This window comes from Nanorana parkeri, unplaced genomic scaffold (genome assembly GCF_000935625.1).
Source record: "Nanorana parkeri isolate BGI_ZX_2015 unplaced genomic scaffold, ASM93562v1 scaffold945, whole genome shotgun sequence".
Taxonomy (NCBI): domain Eukaryota; kingdom Metazoa; phylum Chordata; class Amphibia; order Anura; family Dicroglossidae; genus Nanorana; species Nanorana parkeri.
In genome coordinates, this window is record NW_017307213.1 from 638541 (window position 1) to 664229 (window position 25689).

The 25689-nt window shown below is 41.2% G+C and overlaps 1 protein-coding gene across 1 annotated transcript in view; it reads right to left on the bottom strand.

The window, feature by feature from the left end:
- ATP8A2 (ATPase phospholipid transporting 8A2) overlaps positions 1 to 25689 on the bottom strand; it is a gene marked incomplete at its 5' end in the record, with an annotated part of 434715 nt that overhangs the window by 393252 nt on the left and 15774 nt on the right. Inside the window, 6 exons of the mRNA XM_018566377.1 lie at positions 1922 to 2087; positions 2760 to 2871; positions 3074 to 3201; positions 12637 to 12706; positions 19543 to 19616; positions 22185 to 22225. Coding sequence (XP_018421879.1) covers positions 1922 to 2087; positions 2760 to 2871; positions 3074 to 3201; positions 12637 to 12706; positions 19543 to 19616; positions 22185 to 22225 — 591 coding nt within the window. The remainder of the gene's footprint in view (positions 1 to 1921; positions 2088 to 2759; positions 2872 to 3073; positions 3202 to 12636; positions 12707 to 19542; positions 19617 to 22184; positions 22226 to 25689) is intronic.

The following is a 25689-nucleotide window of genomic DNA, read 5'->3' on the forward strand; positions in this document are numbered from 1 at the left end:
CATGGACCCCCAGATCAACTCGGATTCATAGTAATGAGGCAGTATACTAAAACCCTAATAGATTATAGAATCATTCTCTCTCTGTCTCACTGACACAAATTAAATAAAAGGTAAAGACATCTGTGAAGGTTCTCATTCATCCAGGTCATGGTATATCTGTAAAAAATGAGTCAAGGCAACTGGAGCTGTATTTTTCTTGAAGAAGTTTCACTGGATATCCGACCAGCTTTTGAGCCCATTAGACACTCTGGACACATTGCTAAAGTCCTGATGAAGGGGGATTTTTCGCCTCCGAAATGCATTGGCTGCCTTTTGCTTTTCTGTTGTCACTTGTGAAATTATCAATAATTTTTTTGACTCTTACAGGGTTATTCACAAAAGGGTGAAGAGTTTGGAGAAGGCAGGAGAAGTGAACAATCTAGGACAACATAGCTGAACTGGAAAAATTCTCCAATTTAGCTCACTTTCCAGTTCAGCTTTGTTGTCCTAGATTGTTCACTTCTCTTGCCTTCTCCAAACTCTTCACCCTTTTGTGAATAGCCCTGTTAGTCTTCTGAATCTGTTTTGCAATACTCTAAAATTCTTAAAGAGCAAAAACATTTGGATAAAGTGCAGAATGATTCATGCTACATGCACAAGGGCTTAAGGCTCCACATGGGGATTCTTGCTGTAAAAACCTATGGATTCTTGCTGCAGGAAACCTAGGTGGATCCATTCAGCCCGTTTAAGTGAATGATAGACCAAGGCAGACTGAAAACAGGGAGGATCATCTATCCCGTTCCATGTACGATTACATGCGGACAGCCAGTGACAGATGTGGTGGCTGTCAGCCTGTCATTAACTTGAATGAGCACAGCAACAACATCACTTGGACCCACCTGGGTTTCGGTAGGGACGCTATTCTGGTTGCGGTGACAACTGTAACATTTTGGATTTTCCATCACCTTCTGCCCTGGTGAAAATGGTCACCAGAACAAAAAGAGAAGGTGAGTCTCCCCAGTGGGAACAAAGACAGAAATAAAAACCCAACAGAGGTGTTAACACTTCTATGCTCCATCCAAAACTAACAAAAAGATTTGCCTTTGCATAGACTATAAAATTATACTGTACAAGTAACAGTAAACAACCAATCCATCATATGTTTGATTGTTTCAAATTATGATTCACTACAGACAATTGTTCAATAAAAAAAAAGATCAAGTTGGTTAAATTTGGTTGGATTATGAGCTAAAATCACCTGAAATAGATTGTCAATTGTTCAAACTGTTCATGTATGAGCCAGTTTATGAATGATTTCTAAGATTCACACATCTCTTTTTAAATCCAGGATTCATACATTTTTCAATTTAATTCCAAAATGTGTGAATTCTGGGTGAAAGCTGTGAATCAAACAATCTTATATGGCCAACATTAGTACTTTAGTATTTTCACTGTCTATGCTCTACGTTCCACGGTGGCCTTTAGACTGTTTTATATGACTGCAGGTTTGTGAGATAAGTTTTGTGATAATCTAACACCTGAATACTTGGGTTGTAGAATTCAGAATCAATACCATCCTGGTAAAACAACCAGAGATCACATGTAAACTATCACAATTAACATATGCTAGAAGGCTTTTAGGCTGGTTCAAGCGATAGTGTCACATTCATTCAATGAAGACAATAACATGGAATGCTAACAAAGGGGGGACAAATGGCAGTGCCTGTTTCATCTATGCAAACACAATGGGCTTTGTATTCCACTGTCTGGGTAGCAGAGATAGAGCACAAGATGAGCAGCTTAGTACGATTTCTTTAGCTGTGCTATTATTTATTGGCCACCAAATAATACAACACTTGCCGCTGTCATACACAGACTATTGGAACTAAAAAACACATTTTCACTGATTCAGAAACAGAGCAGCACAAGACAATGGACTCACCACTGCTCCCCAAGTACCAGTTGGTTTCTCCGTACGTCCTATTCCATAACAAGGCCCCGACAGAGCTGACCAGCGCCATGACCAGCAGGATGCAGAACAAAACCAAGATCTGTATGTTGGTCACTTTCTCTACATTGGATCTCTTCAGAGGTGCTTTGGTGGAATTCTTATGAAGAAAAATGCAGTTTACATCAGTATATATTTTAACTTTTTTATTATAATCTAAAAAAAGGGAAATTCAAGGCAACAAATGAGACCAGCTGGTGATTTACTAAAGTATTTCAGCACACTGCAACTCTGCTTAATCAGAAATGTCATCCAATTTACCATGAAGGCCCATGTACACCTTCCCAGTACGGTGCAGTAATGCATGCATTAATGTACATATTACCAAAATGGAAGTGACGTGCATTAGCACACCATTCATTTTCAATGGCACTCTAATGCACCCCTGACTTGCATGCATTGAAGTGCACCACAGCACACAGTAGAGCATTACTAAATATTATGGTGTGCTGCATAGGTGGAGATTGCCCCACACTCATTGTATTGTCCATTCAGGGGCATTGGCAGTCCTTTCATTTAAATGGACTGCCCTAACACAATGCACATTAACAGCAACATAATGCACCACGCCACCACCAACAGCAATGTGTGAATGGGCTCTGAAGCAGTAAGAGAAGAGGTATCTGTGTCCTGTAACAACATAGTGGCTGGTGGGAGGAACCACAGCATGCAGCAGGGAACTAAGAATCTGATATCTATGGACATTTCATACATACTTATTTATTTATATTTCTGTTGAACAATTAAAGCAGCAAAGTCTCCATGGCATTACCTGCATGAGCTTGGTGTCATGCCCTGTGTACACAACAATCCCCAGAACCCACTGAGTGTTCCTGATCTGGGCCCCTCTTAACAAGATTTGGTCGGGTCCAAGGGCAACTGGGCTAGAAGAAAGAACATTAGCAGTGATCAAACTGTGTACCCCACAATAAAAACAACAGTACAGACGTAATACCAAATGCCTTCTGAGTCTGACATAAACTGCTCTGGCACCATTTTGTAAGGAGCTTCCTTTGAAGAAAGTGACAAGAGAACAACTCTGCCCAGTCACCCCTATACTGAGCAGTCACAAAATCCTGAACAGACCTGCTGCTTTCAAGTCGTAGGTTTCCAGTGAAATCATACAGATGGCGATTTGGCCCTTCACACTCGATCCTTCCCGTCATCTTTACCAGGTCTTCAAGGGATTGTAGAGTTGATGTGGCTGGTAAACCCTGAGACCAAATTAGCAAAATGTAAATGTGCAATGTCATTAAAACATTCACTCCCGTAAGCATTTTTTCAGGCCAATTATTTATTATAATTACTAAATAATGACAAAGTACAATTAATCAAAAGCAACCAATTAGTAAAACTATTAGTGACTTCCATAAAATGAAATCTGACTCACTGCTATGGGCTTTTGAACACCACTGTATATGTAAAGGATAATAACACTTTCACTGCAGATGGTTTATGTTCCCTTGTCCCTGCAGCTTTTGCAAGACAGTACATTGGATGCAGCACCTAACTTGTTGAGTTTTTGTATGGAAGACCTCGGGCTGCAGACCACCATGGGTGTGTATAGCCTAATGTAGTGCTGAGGAAGCCCTTGAATGGGCAACCAACCTACTATGTTTCATGAACTTGCTCTAGTGGTGGTCAGATCTCTGTATATTAATGTGTACAAGACAATGAATGCCTCCATAGTTACATAGTTAGTCAGGTTGAAAAAAGACGCATGTCAATCGAGTTCAACCAATTTTCTCCAATTTACTATTTTTGTAGTTTCTTGTGGATATTCACCATCCTTGTAATACAAACGGGTGAATTATTCAGTGTCACTACCTGCAAGTATTTGTGTGCACTACATTTACTGGTGGGCCTGAAGAACATACCTCCTTTTGCCCCTATATTGACACGGCCCTGGAGCCCTGACACCAAGAAAAAACTTATTAGATATGGTAGAATATGTAGAAATACAAAATTATCCTTTAAAAACTGGGCAGCCAAGTAAAATCATGTCAATGTGCTTTATGTGCTCTGGCATGCCTTAGCAGAAAAAGGAAACACTGTCACTTTCCCTTCACTAAGCCTGTTAAGATATGGGGAAAGCTGCAGATATATTTGTTGGCGTTTACTGAATTGGCGCTAGTTTCAGGCACTGGCTCAGAATCCTGTTTTCTGGGGATTTGGAATCAGCAAAAGAGTTGACTGTTTTGCTGCCAGAGAAGCCAAAGTAGTATAATCCAAGGATTATATTCTAAATTCTTCCAGCTACACATGTTATTGGCAGGTGATGGCAAGGTAAAACTGAGTGGAATAAAAGAAATGGTCAAATGCATTTGCAAAAGAAATGAGAGCTGGCTGAGGCAAAAGTCTTAGGTGTCAAATTCCTAGTTAATATATCAATAGCGACAACTCCTAATCCTCTCATCTGATGCCTATGCGATGATATATTTTGTACCATTGACATTTTGACCTTGTTCACACAGCATTCAGTTTATAAAGCAATATTTCGGTAAACTTTAAGTCAATTGAAAAAAAATCCCTTTACTTTCATATTAATGACAACTGTAAACCTCTGAATTTACACTCTCTTTTCCAATGACAATAGGTACCAAGACACAGGGCAAAGGCGGGTCTCCCCAATGGGGCCACAGACAAAATTTAAGACCTGATAGGGTTATCATTTTTTCCCATTCTATTCAAAACAAAACGTTTTTGCTTTTCTCTTATTAGAACAGTAGGACTGATCACATTACAGCAAGCAGGTTCTCATACTTGGCGCTCAGTTTGAGAATGTTGTGAATGAAATGGCCAGCTTTAGTAAGGTTTTGCAATGAACCAAAAACTCGCACGACATATGGATAAAAATATGACCTGGAGGAGATATTCTTTCTACAAAAGTTGCATTTTTGTTCAAATCCAATTCAACCTTAATAACACTTTTTTGTTTTAAATCGTCCTGGACTTTTTAAAAAACAATGTAAGCTGGAACTGGGCTTTAAAGTGTACGGACTATGTCAAACTTGCGATCTTGTTCCATATGAGGCATAAGCACCCACCTGCTGTACGATCACTAAAATGTGCAGAGAGAACACTTACCTGCCTTGTATGTCGACCCTGTGTCAGCTGGAATAGCGAGATGCTGCTCTCTCTCTCTCTTGCTCTATCACTGTGAAAAATGCTGTAGAATGTAAGTCGCTGGCAAGAGAGCAGTACCTCACTCATCCAGCCAACAGGGGCATTACACATACAAGCAGGTGAGTGTGCTGCTGTCTCCTCCATAGAGATCCAGTGGCAGGATTGCAAGTTTGACATCAACACAATTCTAAAAAATAAAAAAAAACACTATTTCATCAAGTTGCAAATTCCTTCACAACCCTCCACATTTATTTGCAAACATGGATCGTATTAGTAATTAATTGTGTCAGCAGAACTGATATTAATGTGCAGGAAGAACATCTCCCACAGGCCCATCAAGAAACCTGTAAATTAAAGAAGCTGGAAGGGAGAGAAGTACTATAAACCTGCCTATATGTCACCTTTGTGTGTTCTGTAAGTTATATAGTTCTTTGGGGTCTATTCACGAAGCTGCCGAAGGATCTGGCCGTAGCTTCGGCCGATTCTTCGGCTAGCTTCGGCCCCTGGACCCCTTCGGTTCAATAGAACCGAAGTGGTGCTGTACGGCTATTCACAATAGCCCGTACAGCTCCCGATCATGGCCGAGAAATACCCTGGAGAATTGCGGGACTTGTACTTTTTATGCATATCTTGGGCTGATATGTTTGATATCTGTATATCTGTATCTTTGTGAAAATCTCAATAAACACCTATTGAACTAAAAAAAAAAAAAAACTAGCATTGTACCCACCCTCTGCTGCAGTTCCCCATCAGGTCTATCAGCAGAGGGCGGGTACAATGCTAGTTTACTATTGGCTATTGCAAATTGAAATAGCCAATAGTAACGTCCCAATGCTTTTCAATGGGAATTATTTTTTTTTCTATTCTGACCGTCAGAATAAAGAAAAAAAAAGACACATCAGTGTTTCTCTCCTGGGCGGCCGGGAGCGGGAGGCTCCCAGAGCGCCCGGGAGGGTTTATTTTTTTATTTTATTTTTTTACAGCAGCAGAGCCGCCGGACAATAGGAAACTATTGGGCGGAGCTAGCTGTCACTGCTAGCTCCGCACAATCATTTTCTATTTACTTTTTTTAACTTTTTTCACTCTTTTTCTGTTCTGCTCGGTACCTCTGAGGGACCAAGCAGAACAGCCGAGCCGAATGCCGCTCGGCGGCATTCAGCTATTCACTCACTGCTGTTCGGCATCTTTAAGAATAGCCCGAACAGCAGTGAGTAGCCTCACTTCACTTCGACTCACTTCACTTCAGATCGGTCATTCACTCGGCTGCCCTCGGCAGCTTAGTGAATAGACCCCTTTGTTTTAGATGGAAACTATAATGTACTGTGGTCAGTTTTATTTTAAATGTATTTTAATTTGATACATTTTACATCTGTAACTTAGTATACATATAAAATCTTTGTTTTGTATATAAACTATAATATGAGGTGCACCCATGACCCAGGATTCCCAAAGCACTATGGGTTTTCAAGAGAGAGCCTAACATAAGATGTTTCCTTGCAGACTCTCTCTCTCTGACTGAAATCTTGTATTGAGCTGTCAGAAGGAGGGGGGGGATAAATCACTGCTCCCAATCAATCACTTATATGTGTAAATTTCCGCTTCGCCACTTCAGTTCTGCAAACAGGCTTAAAAAAAAAAAAGCAGATAATGATTACCTGGAAAAACACGAGAAAAGGAGATCTTCCACCTACTGACTTTATATGACAATATAAAATCTGCATATTATAATTTTGTAATGCTGACCATAATGAATAATGAAAAAAAAATAAGTACAGTACTACTATACTTTCTCTTTAAAGCCCCTCTCAAGTCTGCTGCCTGCCACACATACCCTGTTTCCCTATACCCTTTTACCTAATCACTGCCAATCAAACTGTAAAAAAAAAAAGCCTACCTAAATGCCCCTTTTTACCCACCTAAATCCACACTTATGTGGCACTCTAGTTCTGAGTCCTCTCTCTTCCCCTGCATACAGCAGGTGGGGTTTATTGAAGTGTCCATGTCACTGCCTGCATGATGTGGACACTTCCTACTAGCTGTCTAGCAGTGGGGTCCTCTCAGGATCCAGAAGAGGAATCTCAGTTTTGATGTCAGCATAAGAGGACCATTGGGGACCAGTTGGCACAGACACATCCCCATCACTGGATTACCAGTCATCTATACCCAGACACAACAGTTTCCTTAAAAACTCTTAACCTTGGGTGAGTAACACTTTCCTTTCACAGGTATTTAAAAAAACATATGAAGGGTGAGAGGGGGTTATTTTTTGCCCAGGGATGAGCTTTATAGCTGAACCATGGACACAAATACTTTCATTTAATTATATTCCTCAGTCATCACAAAAGATTATTATATACATCAACTTTGTGTTCACCAAATGTCTTTCCAATACCGTGTGACGAAAAAAATCGCAAGTAGAATTTATTTATTCTACAGGGCCTCTGCTTTCAGAAAATATATTATTGTTTGGGGGTTTGAAGCTGTTTTCTAGCCACAAATTCAGATTTTATCATGTGTGTTCAAATAGTAAGAAATTGCTATTATTTTTATCTTCTATACATATAAACAATTTTTTTTATCTTCGTCCTTAAATTTGTTTTTAAAAAACGACAACTGCTGAAGGATATAGAGGTTACTTATGACTGCTTTCTTCTGGGTTGTGTATAAAACACTTTTATGTTTAGCACAGGCACATAACACCTGCTCAGTCCCGGTCTGCAAGAAAGATAAATGAGGGTCTGCTTTTGGATAACTTATTGGGTGATTATAGGGAGGCGCGCAGATATTGTTATAATTCTTTTATAACCTGGCAGGATACTTCAAGATTAATCATATGGAAAGGTGGAGCTGGCTTTGTAAATAACTTGTTACCATGGTGGATTTGAAATCTTATATCCCCAGAGGTGACATTCATCAAATTTGTCTGCTTTTTCTGTTTACTAGAATCCAGAAAAGTGGCACCGGGTATGATCGTGTAGTCTGCGTTTATCACTACTCCTGGGAATGAGAGCAAGCCTGTTTTTAAAGGAACCATACATATGATAACTGCAAATTCAACAGGTCCAAAAAATATGTAAACATACAGCAAGAGCTGGCAGCTCATTCTCGCCTATCACAATAACAAACATTAATGCCTGTGCATAGGTTTGCCATTTGTTGTATCTGCACTAGTACACATACTGTAACTGTATATGTTGTGCATTGATGTGTGTTGGCTTAAAAAAATTAATATCTGTTTTTTGACTCATCATCGTGCATAAAAGGCCAATTGATGGGACTAACAGTGCAAGTTAATGCAGCTGCTCACAGCAATAAAAAAAATGCAGAAGATTGAAGATGGGTAGGTGTCATGCCAACTTTTAATTGGTATTCCTCTACTACTCTAGTCAGTTAGGGTTTGATAATACTTTACACAGGGGTGCCCATTAGGTAGATTGTGATCTACCAGTATCTCCCAAAGATGATGCTGGTAGATCACGAAGGGTGTGAATGGCGGCCCCTTTATTCCATTTTGGTATATTTATTTCGCTGTGCACACATGATTACCTATTAGCCCGAGTCTGCTGAGCCAAGCTGCCTGACACCTTTCTGGTGGATACCGGTGGTTGAAGTGCTATGTATTACTTCAAAGAATATTAGTTTACACAGCCTGTTGCACTGCACTGTTTGCTAAATACAGCAAGATGAGCAAGGAGAGAGAGCGGGGAGAGACAGCCAGGAAAGAGAGAGAGGAGAGACAGCCAGGGAGAGAGCAAGGAGAGACAGCCAAGAGAGTGAAGAGAGACAACCAGGGCAGAAAATGAGGAATGGCCGCCAGGAGAGAGAGAGAGAGAGAGAGAGAGCAAGGGAAGACAGCCAGGAGGATGAGCAAGGAGAGACAGCTAGGAGAGAGAGCAAGGAGAGACAGCAAGGAGGATGAGCAAGGAGAGACAGCCAGGAAAGAGAAAGCAAGGGAGTTTGTTTTTCGTTGGTAGATCTCATGTAGCTCGTCATTTCAAAAGTTGATCTTAAAGGAGAACTATGAGCAGCTGCGGCGTCTCAGTATACCGCGAGCTACAGCTCGCGGTATACTGAGCCTAGGGTGAACTATGGGGAAAAGACTTAACCCCATAGTTCTCCTTTAACACAAATAATTGTGGGCACCCCTGCATACATGCATACACTGCATACATATTAGAACATGCGATTTTTCCCTCAAAGTGTGTTGTGTTTAGGCAGTTCACTGTGGATGGGCCCACAACATGCCTCAACACATGAAAAAAACAGATTCTGCACTATTGCTTGCAATGCAGCACACTGCAACATATAATGCATTCACATCTTTGTATAGTTTTGTATACTGCCCTGCCCATGTGCACCCTTTTTGCTAGTTTTAAATAGATCTAAATGAGATTTGGTGTAGAGATACACTGGAAGTCTTCAGCTGCCTTGTTTAAACTGTCCTTTACCCCTTTTACTAAAAATCCCAGCAGCATGCAGCTCTCCATGCTGAATTAAAAACATCTTACATTCATTGGTTAAACAAACCTATTGTTCATTTACTTACTAATAGAGTTCATCTACTTCCTGGTCCAGTTCTGGCACACATGATGTATTGTGCCAAAACGCTGCATCCTGGGAGGGTTACATCAGCAGAGCATTGCTGGGAAATCTCATCTCAGGGGAAGGCATTTTCCTCCCCTGAGATGATGTGCATGGTCACATGTCCTAGTCCCACATTTTCAGGAAGTAAAGGGAGAGCTAGTAACCTGCCCTTAGTAAACATGGCCACTGTCAGAAGACTGGGGAAGAAAAAAGAAGTAAGGTATGCAAAGAATACAAAGCCGGCAATTATCTAGAAGTATGTGTTTGTAGATTGTCATTACTAAACTTTTCTAAAGGTGTGTTTCTTGAAGATATGGGTAAAGGCCCGCTTTAACCTCTTGCCGTCCGCCCGTTGAGAAAAAACGGACGGACGGCAGACTCACATTGGCGGGTTGCTGTCATCAGACAGGGTTTTTTTTTCTGCTCGCGCGCACCCCCTAGCGAGCACGCACGGGTAGAAAAAGCCCGCCCTTCTTTACAGCCGTTAGATATACATACAATCGGCGGCTCTATAGCCTGCCGATCGTATGGATGTGCTGTCTTTGCGCAACCCCCACTCGAGTGCTGCCGCTGCCCCCCCGACCCTCACCTTTAATTCCAGGATCCGCTAGATCCCATGTGCGGCCCATGGACCGGCTCGGGAGGGCGTCAGGAGGTAAGATGGGAGGGAGATCAGCATCTTCCTCCTTGCTGAACTCCCTCCGGGGTCCGAATGCAGAAGTGATGTGTATTACATCACTTCCGCATTCACCTGTCAGTCATCTGAGAAGAAGCTAATGTAGCAGATCTGTGCTACATGAGCTTCTTTTGGGGTCCCCAGGTGACATTAGGAGTCTTAGGACCCCTAATGTCTCCATAAAGAGGACCTGTCAGTGTACATGTGCTATCACATAGGGAGATTGTTATCCCCCTATGTAATAGCAATAACAATAAGTGTAAAATATAACATTAAACAAAGTTTAAAAAAATAAGTCACATATAAAAAAGTTGTTTTTCTTTAAACCCAAATTTTTAAGTCCCCCACCCCCACATATAAACGTAAATACGCATTTGATGCGCCAGCATGCGAAAATGTCAATTGCGCTACACATGTTACATATCGCCGTGAACGTCGGAGAGCAATCATTCTAGTGCCATCAATCTCTGATAACACTAAACGGATGAGCGGTAAAAGCTTTTAAAGGGTCGCCTATGGCCAATTTTGGGTAATGTTTTTTTAGGTTTCGCGTGTGCGCGCAATTGTAAGGCTTGACATGTTTGGTGTCTATTTACCCAACGTGAGTGTGCCAGGAAAACTTTTTGCTGTTTTACTGATTAAAGCCCATTCCATGTGCACCTTGCTGTAAAGCTGGTGACGAATTGATGAGTGTGTTTGTTATTTGTTTTGCTTGACTGATTTGGTGCAGTGATGCATGGGGGGTCTCAGCTGTCGTTGTGATGTGCGGGATCCCTTGTGCGTTCCTGTGCCTTTAAGGGAGGTTGGGCTTCCTCCTGACAAACCTGCACCCAATTTTATCTTCTGACCCATGTGCTCCAAGATGGTGACTCTCATAGTTTAGAGTTAGGACCGCACTATATAGTGGTGCCTTGGCGCAGCAGTGCGGCTTTCACATTTTCTGCAGAAGACGTGTATCCAAACCTCTGTTTTTAACCCTAGTGGTGAGACAAGGTTTTTTTACACGCTAGCTTGTGAGTGTGCCAGGACAACGTTTTGCTATTTACCCAACATGACCCCGTCTCTTATATTTTAGCAAACAATTGGGTAATAATACATATAAAGCCCTATCTGTCCCGAAAAAATGGTATAAAATTCCTTTCAGTACAGCGTTGCATGACGGAATAAAGGTCAGTCAAAGGACTGCAGCGCTGAACACTGAAAAATGGCCTGGCCAGGAAGGGGGTCTAAACACCTGGTCTTGAAGTGGTTAATATAGGGGAAAGTTTTTTTTTTAATTTTCGGTAATTTTTCCTTAATATAGTAAAAAATAAAAACCCCAGTGGTGATTAAATACCCCCAATATAAAGCCCTATCTGTCCCGAAAAAATGGTATAAAATTCCTTTCAGTACAGCGTTGCATGACGGAATAAAGGGCAGTCAAAGTACCGCAGCGCTGAATACTGAAAAATGGCCTCGCCAGGAAGGGGGTTTAACACAGCGGACTTCAAGTGGTTAAGGTAATTTCTGGGCTTCTGATGTGTAGCTTTCAGCAGTTAGGGACTACACTGATCAGATGTGCTTTGATTTAGCAGTTTAGTTAAACAGATTTGTTTGTTTTTGTTGATGGCTAGGCTGAAAGTGTGCCGGGGACCCCTTTTGTCCGCCCATGTGCACATTTTGGCTAGTTTTATACAGATCTGAGCAGCTGCCATATTTGTGGGGGTGTGCTAAAGCAGCTTTGGGGGTGCCTTCTACATTCCTCAGGGGTGCCTCAAAATCAGCACCATGGAAATGGATGATGCTAATGCAGGAAGGGTGGAATTCATTCAGTTCTCTTCCATCCAGGCCTGTCCCTCCTCCCACCCTCCTGGTAGAAAAAGGGTATTCTAATGTGAAGGAGGGCTTTTGATGTAAAAGAGGGGGACTCTGATGTGAAAGGGGGGCTACTGATTTGGGAGAAGACTTTGAAGTGAAGGGGGAGCTACTCCAGTAGCTTTGACTACTGAGCTTGAAGGGTCTGTTTGCAGTGAAGGTCAGAGGCAGAAGAGGGTTTTATGAGATGATGTGAATGGTCGTCAATGGAGTAAAAAGCTCCTTAGCGTCTTTACCTTCTTCATCTTGTAATCTTACCAATCATTACGCATTGATTGGTAAGATTACAAGATGAAGAAGGTAAAGAGTCAAGCTAGACAGGTCAGGTGGGTGAAAGGGCAAGGGCAAAGGATTGGAAGAGAGCAGAGAGGGAAGAGAAACAGAATTGAAGAAAATGCATTTATTGTACCTGACGGATTTTTAAATTAGTTTCACCATCGAGATTGGATGTTTCAATGTAACACATTGCTTGTGGCTCGCTGTGGACAAAACAAAACAGTGTCAGTAGGAAATGTGTAAATAGACACGCAACAACAGTTCTTTTCAATTTACAAATGTATGTTTTGGATTAAAAAAGAAAATTTGGGGAAGATTTTGGCAGTAGCACTGTTATATGGGTGCTGGTTACTAAGCAAATTTGTATGGTTATGTTTGTGTACTACTACCTCCTGCCCCCCCAACTTTCATTGTATAAGACTCATCCCTTCCCCCTGCAATCGGAGACGGCCTTTGTAAAACAAAGCTGTTAATTTTTCCTTTAGACAGTAAACATAAAAATTAAATTCCTAATTGTTCAAAGGTATAAAAAGAAGAATGTTCATCTAGGGATTTATCTAAATTTGGAGACAGTAAAGAATTAACTTTATATTCTAAAATAAAATTGTATAGACAATGGTTATTTTTCTCTATGGTAGATCCTGTGCAGGTAGTTTGTTAAGTGCAAAACAATAATGTATGCCAATGTCACAATGGTTCTATAAAACTACTGTGCACTGTAACCAGATCTTCCAACCATCATCTGATGTCTATGGCAAGTCTAAGGGTGGAAATAAAGCTCCCAGCTGACATGATGCCCAGGGGAGTTTGAACCATTTGGAGCTACCTGTGACCACAGATGGACATTTGTTTGTGTACATATTCTTAATAAGCATTAAATGAAATTTAAAGCAAGTCCTCACTGATCTCTGTAGTTGCAGGCACCGTGGAGCAATCTGTCCTCACTACAGAAGCACTTTAGTAGTTCAAGTTTTTCTCTCCAGCAGCACAGCTCCCCCAATCCAGAACTCCTGCTCTGTGTTTACAGAGATTAGAAGGATAGAAAGCTGAGTTACTTCACAACTTCAGGGCCTCTGCTGTGACTTTTGAGGATGAATTGCTCCACAGCACATTTGCTGATTATTAACTATTTTAGCTCTTTTTCCCATAGAACCTTGGCCCAGAGTAGTTTTTACATCTTGTAATGGGAGAATTGATTTGGGGAGAACTTTGCAATAATGTATAATAACAAAGTAATATATACATCATTTTTGGGACAAATAAGGCTTTCTTTTAGCAATACTGTATTGCATTTCTTAATTCTATGCAATATATAGACAAAAGAAAAAGAACAAACCCAAAAAATGTGTGGGAGGGGGGGTGGTTTGACACTTTGAAAATAGGTTGCGTTACTGTAGATAAAAAAATTCACTTTTTATTGTATAATTTTTCCATTTAAAAATTACAATAAAATGAAATGTCTGGTACAAAGCACGGCAGGTATTTCCAAATTTTTTTTTTTTATATATATATATTTGCACAATTTTAAATGCAACACTAAAACAATTAGCAAACAAAACACATGGAAAGTTTAAAAATGTATTGTAAAACATTAAAAATTAAAAAATTAAATAGCTACGGGGAGAAGGGATGAGGAAGTTAATTAGTACTGATTAGGGTTAACTAAAGGTTAGTAAGAGTTAAATAGGAACACATTTTATTTTTTATTTTGTAGGTCATCGCTTTCATCTACATTTGAAAGTAACAGTAAATACAATCTAACAATATTTGACATTATGACATTTGCAGACAGTATCTACAAGAGGAGAAAGATGAGGCAAAGAACACAGAAGGGGCTGCAGCTGACAGCTGGGATTTGCTGGCTGTAGTGTCTGGGGAGTGATTTAAGGAGACAAGGAACAGGGAATAGGAGATGCACCCTAGGAACATTGTTGAGGTTTTTTAGGGTATATCTCCTATGCCTGTGGTCCAGAAGTGGTTAAGAATATGTAAATACTTAAATGTCCATAGCCTGGCCACATGGTAATTTTAACGGGTGATAAGGTGCTTATGACTATTGGAAGTGCCCACTAATGCTCACAGAGATTTCCTCTACCAAGTACTATCCATAAACTATCTTGTCTTGCCAAGTGGCTTCCACGGGAATAGTCAATGAACTGTTGAAAATGAAATATTTCATTGATACAATATATACAATATAGATATAATATATTCAAATATACACTAATCTATTAATTTCCAAATGTTAACAAACTAAATGTGACTATTTCCCACTGGGCACATTGAAACTTCAAGTGTTGTTTACCAGGGTAACTAATTATGTGCATCACTGTAGATTATGAGTTTTACAAGACAATTGGAAAAGGGAAATTCCATTTATTAAGCACCACGGGCTGATTTATCAAAACAAAAGAAAGGAGAGGTCTCTGTGTAAATAGAGGGGCTACATTTTTTAAAAAAATCATTTTTCCAGGCTGCTCAAAAGAATCAGCGCTGATTGGATAATATGAAGAATAAAAATGTTAATTTTCTCTAGTTGTCATAAATCTGGCCCAGGTACCCAGGTTTTTCACACAAGCATAGATTGGCCCATGTCATGCAGGGTAAAGGAAGAAGGAGAATGAAAACACCCAATGACCTAAAAAAGAAACACAGATAACAGGTAAAACATTGAGGGATGGTGCCAACACAATCCTCCTTCCAAGGAGACATGCAACAGCAAAACAAATACTGTATTTATGTATGATGACGAAGTTAGACGATATACAATATCCATAAGGACTCTTTAGACTTGTTTCCAATTAAATGTATTTCAAGTAGAAATCCCATTTATTCCTATTTGCTTGGTTCACATCTGTGCACTGATCTTTAAAGTTGACCTCTAGGCAGATGTAAAAGACATAAATGAATGCAGCTCTGTAATCATCGATGCATTATTTCTTTATTTTTTAGATGCCAGAGTGAAAGTACTGAATTCGACCTGGTATCAGCCTCTTCTAAGCTGTGTACAGCAAAGTTGGGAGTGTGAGAGGAAGAAGCAGCACAAGGAGCCAATCAGTTTATGTGCTGACAAACCACATGCTGATAGGAGGAGAAATCAGAAGCAGAGTGACAGAAAGATGAGGTCATCATTGCTCTACTTCTCCTTTTACTGTCCAGTCACAGACTAGGGCGGGTCCCAGACAGCCAGGGATCAGAGGAAGTGGGTGGCCATTCAGCACAAAAAAGGAATGCAGGGAAAATGTAGTTTTGTTATTTTATTTTTTAATGGGTTATTTATTTCTTGCTTGTTATTTTTGGCGGAAGTTCCGCTTTAAAGTGACACTAAAGGAGTTAAATCTTAATAATTAATTCAAGTACCTTAAATATTAACAAAAATGTATCTTATTCGTGTATCACTCGGCTGTAGATCCTCAAATCATCTCCGAATTGGTGCTGACACTGTCCTTCCTTCTGGAGGGTGGCTACTTTTGTTCCCCATGGTCCCTGTGTGTGTTGTAAAGTACCCACCACTTCAAGCTCACTCCCATGATGGACTACAAATATAGTTGCTCTATGATGGAGAAATACAAAGAATACTCCCACTCTCCCACAACTTAAAGAAGACATTTGGGCATACACATTCTTAACCCTTGCAGGGGTTAAGTGCTCGTTTTCACCTAGAGTGAGGGGGAAAAAAACAGTCATAATCACCTGAACCTCGCAGTCAGCTGGCTGTTAGATGGGTTTCTTTAGCCTGTTTCCTCCTCTCCAGTGATGGTATGTCCCTCGTATCTTCATATCCTATAAATTGTATAGGATGTGATGACTTACAGGACATTAGAACAGTGCTGTGCAGGGGGAAGAGGCAGCAGGGACTGGTTTAACGGCCAGCCAGCTGTGAGGTTCAGGTGAGTATAACTTTTTCATTTTTGTCACTCGATGAAAATGAGCACTTAACCCATGCTGTCCGGGGGTAGCCCACTGCAAGGGTTAAGAATATATATGCCCATTCTTTAAGGAGATCTTTTAAAAAAACACACACAGAGAACTGACCAAATGTGTTATTTCAGGGACCTATTAAAGCTGGACTCCAGGCAGATATAAAGGATACAAATCAATACAACAAGGCATTCAGTAATAAATCATTACTACCTGCCCTGCAAGGGTTAAGTGCTTGTTTTTGCCTCGAAAATTTGACTTTAACTGTAAGCAGTGTTATCCACCTGGCTGTGCAGTTGGCATGGCTGTGTAAATCTCAGAATTGAATGGACAGACACACAAATCCTCTAGCATGTAAAACAGTCCCCTTTATTGGACCTACTGTGTGTGGTAGGATGTTAGTTGAATCCCTGAGACAGGATTTATGAGAATGAATGGATATAAACGCAGCAAGTGTTTGAGATTATTGCAGGAACCTTTGACTTGTTACTTGCAGTTCTGATATATTCCCTAACTCAACCAGGAGCAAATGTAGTTTACTATGAAATGGATCTGTCTTTAGGCACCTTTTCATGAACAAGTTAAAATATTTTCTGATTCTGCAATCTCAACCTATCAAGATTGGATTGTTGTTCACCCCAGTGCAATCACACTGCACTAAATTAAGGCTGTTAATTGGATTTTAAAAAGTACCCTAGGGAAGCAGTTTAGTGGCACTGCTGAATGTGTAATGCAGAATAATAATAGTAACTTGCAGTAACATCTATGAAGACACTATAGGCACGCCAGGATGAGCTGCATGGCTTCCTCCATAACAGCACAAATGTACACAAAACAATCACAGCAGATACAACCACATCAGGCAAACAGGCAAATTATTTTGCATTGTGACTATTTCAATATTCATGAAGACATTTTGTATTGTCATGCATTGCTATACTGCAATTCTATGTATTGTAGGATTACAAGCATTGTGTATTATTTTGTTCCATAAAGAGATCATTCGGGCTCCTAATAATCAACTGTGTGTAGATAGCTTCTGGTGATCATTTTCTGGCACAGTGTAAAGGTGGCCATACACTTTACAACCATCGCAAGACCTTAGTCTTGCGATGGTTGTAAAGTAATTAAAAAAACGTACGATCTGCCCATCTTGGACAGGCAGATCGTACTTGCAATCATCGCGAGCCCGCCCCGCTGAGGGGCGGGCTTCCGATGACTGCAATGCTGAATGGGCAGTGTGCGCGTGCGCACACAGGCCCGTTCGGCATTTGTCTCCCGAGCATGCCACAAACCAGCCGAAAATCGTAAGATTTTAGGCTGGTTTTTCGAACATGTTCCTTAGACAAAAGACGTGCGACCGTACAGTTAAAACGCCTTCCGTACACTTTGCGATTATCGTACGATCGCGGGATTTCCCGCGTGTATGGGCACCTTTACCCAGTCTCGATAAGCCGCTGAAAACACACAGGCTGAACTGCTGGACCTAACTGAGGGGCGGGCTTCCGATGACCGCAATGCTGAACGGGAAGTGTGCGCGTGCTCATAGCGGCCCGTTTGGCATTTGTCTCCCGAGCATCATTCAGACCATCCGAAAATCGTCTTCGACGGAAGACGTGCGACCGTACAGTAGAAACGGTCGCACGCCTGCCATACACTGCACGATTCTCGTACGATCGCAGAATTTCCCACGATTCTCGTACGAGAATCGTGCAGTGTATGGGCACCTTATGTGTGCCTTAACATGCAATGCAGATAGCAAGTGTGATCTGTATTAGTGAAAGATTGTTAATTGGCTGCCTTAGGTTATTGAACTTTAGCTGCACTAAACTATTGCCAACAACTGCAATGTTCACCGAGATACAGATATCTGCACAGCTAATTGGGGCAAATGTGTAATTACTGCACTTGTCAACTATTTTACATTCTTGGTACAAACAAACAGGCTGCACTTCTGCTGTTTTTTTTTTTCTTTAATATCCAACAATCTTTATTGCAAGTAATGCAAACTCACAATGTCAGACTGTGGTACTTACCCCCAGACCCTCGCCTACTGCTCTGACTCTTCTCTCTCCAAGTCGTGATTAAGCCCCTATTAGGGAGATACAGGTAGAAGGAATAGGAGAAGGTCTGGAGGTGAGCCATGTGCCACTGTCTGGCATTGTAAGTTTACATTAATTGCAGTAAAGCTTGTTGAATATCATGAAAAAATTGCAGACGTGCAGCCTGTTTATTTGTATCTGGATATTGTGGGAAGGAAGCGGATCACAGTAGGTAAGCACCCGTGGCTGGAGGATGATCAGTAAAAGGTGCCCATACACCTTATGATTATCGTACGATAATCGTATGCGATCGACTTTTCGTACCACAATCGTAAGGTGTATGTTTAGTGCCCGGCCGACAGTACTGTACAAATCGTACGACTTTTGACGTTCAAGCATGTTTGAAAACTTTGGTCGATTGTACAATTTTCGCATGGTTGGTGGCGTTTCCGTCCGTCAAAAGTCGTACGATTAACACTGCTCATGCGCAAGCGAAAATAAGTGCGGTCGATTACCGCAATTCGTCCAGGTGGGGTTTTTTTAACTACCGCTGATTGAACCTTGCGATAATCGGGGCAGGATGGGGCCGCCGTACGACAATCGTACGACGGTTCGATCATCGAACGGAAAGTTTCGTCCGATAATCGTAAGGTGTATGGGTGGCTTTAGTCAGCTTGAAACAGTAATATCTTTATGTTCATTTCAAATACCGGTAATTGTAATCATTTTCAAATGATTTTCTGTTGACAAATGAAAGATGCAATCTGATTGGTTGCTCTCTGTAAAATGTGGCAAAAACCTAATTTAGATTGGTACCACTGAGCACAATGATCACAATAAGCGATGTACAAGAAATGTACAAGGGAAATTAAATAATAACACATGCTTCATACACAGCTGAATAATAACTATACCTAGTCCTATTCTTTAAATGCGTGACAGATTTGTAATTTTTCAAATAACAGTAAATTTTAACATTTTGGAACCATCATTTGGAAAGCTAGACACAATGCAAAATTAAATTTGAATCAGCTTAGCAAAGAGAGAAATGACACCCAAATCAAGAATCATCTGACCTGGAAGATAAAATGATCATATCGGCTGGCATATGCTGGCCATTGGTCACCTTCACAATGTCTCCCACTGCCACCTGTCCATCCAGGGGCAGCCAAGCAGCAGGCAGGAGAAAAAGAGAGCACACAATGTCTGTCCTTAATCATCACTCACATTGTCATCAGCCCTTCCGAGGAGCAAAAGCAAAGTATAATAAAATACACACATCTCATACTATAGCATAATAAAAACCTAAAACATAGTTGTAACAGTTTACAAATCTTTAATATTTAATGGGGATTTAACAATAGAAATGTTTATTTGACAGAGATCTTTCTGTTTAGAGGTTGCCCATCTCCCATCACTACCACTGTTACCATTGTTACTCACAGTGCATCCTTGATTGCTGTCCACCATTATAATACAAATGCTTCTTTATTCAGTTATGTTACAATACCAGATTTCACCAACAGGTAGCGCTGTATATGAAATCTGAAAATACAGCTGCTGGTAAATCCTAATTATTGAGGGAGGGGGGAGCCCTTCTATGTTACTACACAAAGGAGCAACTAATACATAGGTTTGTTTTGGTTTTTTAAACCTTCTTTAAAGCAACATGGCAGTTTTGTACTTTTTTACCTTAAAGGAGAACTATGGGGTTAAGGCTTTTCCCCATAGTTCTCCTTAGGGTAACGGGAGGACACAAACTAGCGTCCTCCCGTCACCCTCAGCTCAGTATACCGCGAGCTACTGCTCGCGGTATACTGAGACGCCGCAGCTGATCCCGACAATTATGAGAGCCGTGACAGGATCGAGAGGTGAGCGAACGCCGGTATGTGTTCGCTCACCTCCCGATCTACTGAGCCGACCTGTGACAGTCCCATTGTCACAGGTTGGCTCATATTATGAGGCTGAGTGAAAAGCACTCACCTCATAATTCTCCTTTAAAGCTCATTTACTGCTTCTTAAGAATATGTAGAGTTTATTGTCACAGGTTGGCTAGAACTATGAGGTGAGTGAAAAGCACTCACCTCATAGTTCTTCTTTAACAGATGCTTGCACTGTACAACTACACTGCCTGGCCAAAAACAAAGTCACACACTCTAATATTTAGTTAGACCACCTTTAGCTTTGGTTTTGCCATGCATTCCCTGTGACATCGTTTCGATAAGCTTATGCAATGTCACAACATTTGTTTGCATCCAAAGTTACATTCATTTTTACGAAGATCTTGTAGTGATGATGGAATGAGAGTCGGACCACTGGGTGAAGTCTTCTCCAGCACAACCCAAAGATTCTCAATGTGGTTATGCTCTGTGGTGGCCAATCCACATGTGAAAATCATGTCTCCTGCTCCCTGAACCGCTCTTTCACAGTTTGAGCTCTATGTATCCTGGCATTGTCATCCTGGAATATGCCCAATGTGCCATCAGGAAAGAGAAAATACACTGATGGAAAAACTTGTTCGTTCAGTATACTCAGCTAGGCAGCTGACCTCATTTTTGGGGACATAACGTTGCAGAACCTAGACCTATTATCCAATAGAAAGCTCTTACCTATTTTCTTAGCTAAATCCAGGTGGTGACTTTTTTGCCCAGGCAGTGTATAATGCAGTTGAACACTAAACAAATATGTACACCTTCAGTGTTCCCCAGAGTACTTTGTGACTCCACCCCTTCCATAAATCTAACTCAAAATGGTAACTCTTACGAGTGGCTCTTTAATTATTCAGCAATTCCACATACTGGGAATCCACTAGTGAAACTTTACAGTGCAATTGGGTCTTTGTAATGACCGTCGAAATTAAACAGAACTGGAGGTTTCGGTGGAAACATCTTGTTACAAAGAGATATAAGAAGCAAGCAGAAGGTTCAACTTGACAGCAGCCATAAAGAAGTAGAATATTGGCTCTGGGTGGAGTTGCCCATTAACTCGCACCCTCCTCAAAACCATGTACATTATATGGCCAAATGTTTGTGGACATCTGACAATCATGCCTATATGAGCTTGTTGGGCATCCCATTCCAAAACCATGGGCATTAATATGAAGCTGGCCTTCCACAGGATTTTGGAGCGTTTCTGCAGAAACTTGTGCCCGTTCAGTCAAATGAACATTTGTGAGGTCAGGTACTGATGCTGAAAGAGAAGGCCTGGCTTGCAATCAACATGTGCATTCAGATGTTCAATAGAGTTCAGGTCAGAGCTCTGTATAGGCTGTGTATTCTTGTAAAATAATATCTTTATAGACCTGGCTTTTATGGTGGAACAGAAAAAGGATCTTCCCCAAGCTGCTACCAGAAGGCTAGGAACACAATTGTCTAAAATGTCTTTGTAAGCAGTAGCATAACAAGTACCCATCACTGAAAACACCAGAACTCAATTATTTGGAGTGTTGTCCGCATACATTTGGCTATATAGTGTATTAGCTCCACACAGTCTTTTCTTTAAACACATTACAGTATTTTTATTCTTCTGCTTTGACAGTAGAGATGAATTAGGATCATTATTTCACTGATCCGTGAATTGTGTGTGTACTCTTGACAAAGACAAACACTTTATCAAGCTGCTTCTGCCGCACATTCTGCTTCCCAGAACCAAAGAAAACTGACGGCTCTTCTAAAGTATCTGCCGATATCTATCACCAAGAAAACCGCAGTGTACATACCTCCTTCCATATTAAATTCTGCCATGTCCCACCTCTCAGCACTGCAGGAGAAATAAAGAAAAACTGTGTCAGCTTACACAACTAAACAAAGCTAAAATAACTGTCAACTGAATAATTGCAAAATAAAATAAAAACTGCCAGTCACAAAGGTAACTGTATATAAAACACAAGGATGAGTCTGTATCTAGAATGGCAAAATCAAACATGTTAATATTTTAGGGAAAAAAAACTTATAGCCCTTTAAGTAAAAAAGTGTTATATTGCACCTTTCACTTACCTCCCCTACCATGTTAAAGCTCGGAAGGTCTGAATTGGGGACAAATGCCCAGCTCCCATGAGACGGCGGAAGAGGTGGGTGTGGTGCTATTGCGCGGCAATGAGGCCACCCTCAGGGGTGGGGGTAGCAGTGCACAACAGTGACATCGCCCGCTGCAGACGGGGGGAACTCAAGCTAGAATCCAGCCCAGCTAATGGCAACCAGTGACATTACTGGTTGCCAGGAGCTGGGCAGGACGCCGGCCCAAACATCCCAGGTCACTAAGAGGTGGGCGGGGAGATGTGTATAGTCCTTAAACATCTCCCTACCTGGCTTTTAGCAACTTGGGACTAGAAAGGGGTTGGCCAGGCCCGGATTTCCCACAAGGCCACCGAGGCCCGGCCTCGGGGCGGCAGAGCGCAGAGGGGCGGCAGCGGTGACCTTGAATGCCACGCTGCCTGCCAGATCCCACCCCCCAATATGACCCAAAGAGGTGCCGCCTGAGGCAACAGCCTCATTAAAGGGACAGCCATGCCAGCTCCCAATGATGCAACTGCGGGCTCTCCCATTCTGCTCTAGGTAAACTATACTAATAGTACGATGTAATTGAAGAGGTGGCATACACACATAAAAATAAAAACAGTAATTGTTTGGCCAAGAATATTCGGACCAGCTCTTTTGAAAAAAGTCAGTTGATAAAAAGTATTTTATTGAATGGAGTGGTGTGCTTGCATTTGGCCAGATCATCTGGACTCTGAAAATTGAGCAGTTTATGGCCAGCTTAGATATTTGATTGTTCTTATACCTCTGGAGTTTTATGTTGCTGATATCTCTAAACCGGATTTCCTGGTCTGCTCTGGCCGTTGTGAGGGGCTCCTGTTCTTAATATTGGATGTTTTACTTATGAAGAATTGCACATAGGCACAGGAACATGCAAAGTTAGGCAAAAACACCCAAAACACCATGGTACAGAGTACCGTAAGTAATAATAGCAGGGAGCTGATGGAGTAGCCAAGACATATAAGCCATGATATCACTTTTGAGTGGACCAAGCCGATGGCTGCAGTCACTGTTCATGTTTTCTGGCAACACAGCGAGAAACTACAAATCCCATTATGTATCTACCTCTGGAAGTCATGCTTGCAACTGTCAGAGTGTTGCAATGCCTAATGGGATTTTGTATTTTCACCACAGCTGGTCCGAATGGCACCTACCCCTGCTGTAAATCACACTGTTCCCATTTATATGTATAGCTAAACAAATAATTGATTGATTGTCCATTGCCTTTAACCGGCTCAGCTAAGTGATTTCAGCAGTATGTTTAATCTCAGTATTCATCAGCATCATGCTTTGTAATGAGCCTGCGGCAAAGTGCCATTATTAATAGTGGAGTAAGTAATGTTGGTCACACTATATTTTTTAGAAATGTTCATTTGTGAGATCATTGAGACTAATGCAAACCATGTATAATGAAATGACATGCTCTGCACTTGTTTTCTAACATTTGTTACAGATGTGTAAACTGGCCGAGTAGAAACCTCTACACCGTGTTTTGTGGAACAACAAAATGCTGTATTATGAGTCTCATTATAAGCTCAGAGGGCCGGTCACATGAAGCTGACAAATGTCCCACTCATTTCTATGTAGCAGGACCACAGAGCTCATATAGGTTAAGTAATGCTGGAAACTTCAAACCAGGTTTCAGCATCAGACTCCCTCTGGCATTAACCGTAAAGCTGAACTCCAGGCAGAATACTGTACACAAATAAAATAGACATACATAAATATAGGAGTGCTGTATTACCTGCCAAAATATTTGTATTGCTGTCCATGCAGTCTTAAGATTTGTACAGCCCTGCACCATAGCACAGCCCTTTCTAGCAGGGCAGGGGACCTTTCACTTACAGGTCTCTTCCTCAGCCCACCCTGTAATTGGACAGTGAAGGGAGAATCATCACTGGTTAGATATTTTCTTTATCACTCTCTATCACTCTGCCATATTCCTTGCATTGCAGCACAGCTGACTGGCTTATTGTGCTGCTTTTCCCTCATCCTGTCAGAGCTCTGCTGTACATACTGCACAGTAGACTGCAACAGGCTAATCCAAGGTCATATTCACATATTTACACTGCTTGCATTTCTAAAACAAAATGCATTTTATAAAGTATTTATGATTACAAAGCTGCATTAATTTCTATCTTTCATACTGTATGTGCCTGGTGTTCCACTTTAAAGCATAAGTTTGGGTTGTTCTATGTTGCAGCACAAATCACATTAGCTGTCAGTGATGGTGTGTATCCCACCTCCTCCAGGCTGCTGCTTCGTGACAAAATCCATCCAGATACTCCCCAGAGTGACTATATTCTGGTGCCCTGGGGGGACCAGCGACTCACCCACCCTTTCCTGTCCCCTACTCCATTCATAGAACTAATATTATTATTGTTCAACAATGCAAGGCACTCTGTGAATGGGCAGAACAGATCCTGCATTCATCCGCTCCTCCTCCATTCACATTGTGGAATATTGAATGTACAGCTTCTGGCAGAAAGATCCAGCGTATATTCTGGTATTTTGATGCACCCGTCTGCATGAACCTTAATCATCGATTTTAGTTCATTGTAGCTTATTTTATAGTCATCTCAGCATTTATATATTCTGTATCAAACGTAATCTCTAATTTTGGAGTTAATATGGGTGTAATGTAACACAAAGGCTTCCTAAAGGAAACCTGTGCTGAAAGAAATATGTAAACTACTATTGCTAATCCCCTTTTGAACATACTAACTGCCTAGCTGTCTCTGGCTTCAATAACCTCCAAGTTACTGACTTACATAAAGCAAACTATGTCTTTTTTGCAATTAAAGCTTCATACCCGCCTGCACGTAAATGTCTTTTGACACTGGAGCTGTGGATTCTGAGCATGTGTCGGCACTAGGATGAATGAATTCCCGTGCACATGTGCAGGAGTTACAACATCTCTGCCAATTAAAACTCCCAAAGATGCCAAACTCAAGAGAATGTTGGTGGCAGGGAGATACTGTAGCTTGTGGACGTCACATTGCTGGAGGGCAGGTAGGTATAGGAGGATTTAGATCTGCTTTAAAATTACTCTTTCGCCCGCCCAAATTTTTCCAAATTAGATGTTCACTGCAAAGAAGTCATTTAATTCTCACCTATCTTGCAGCCTGTGCCACCGATCTCTGCATTAGAGAAGAAGAGAAAATGCCAGCTGAACATCCTGCAGAGAAC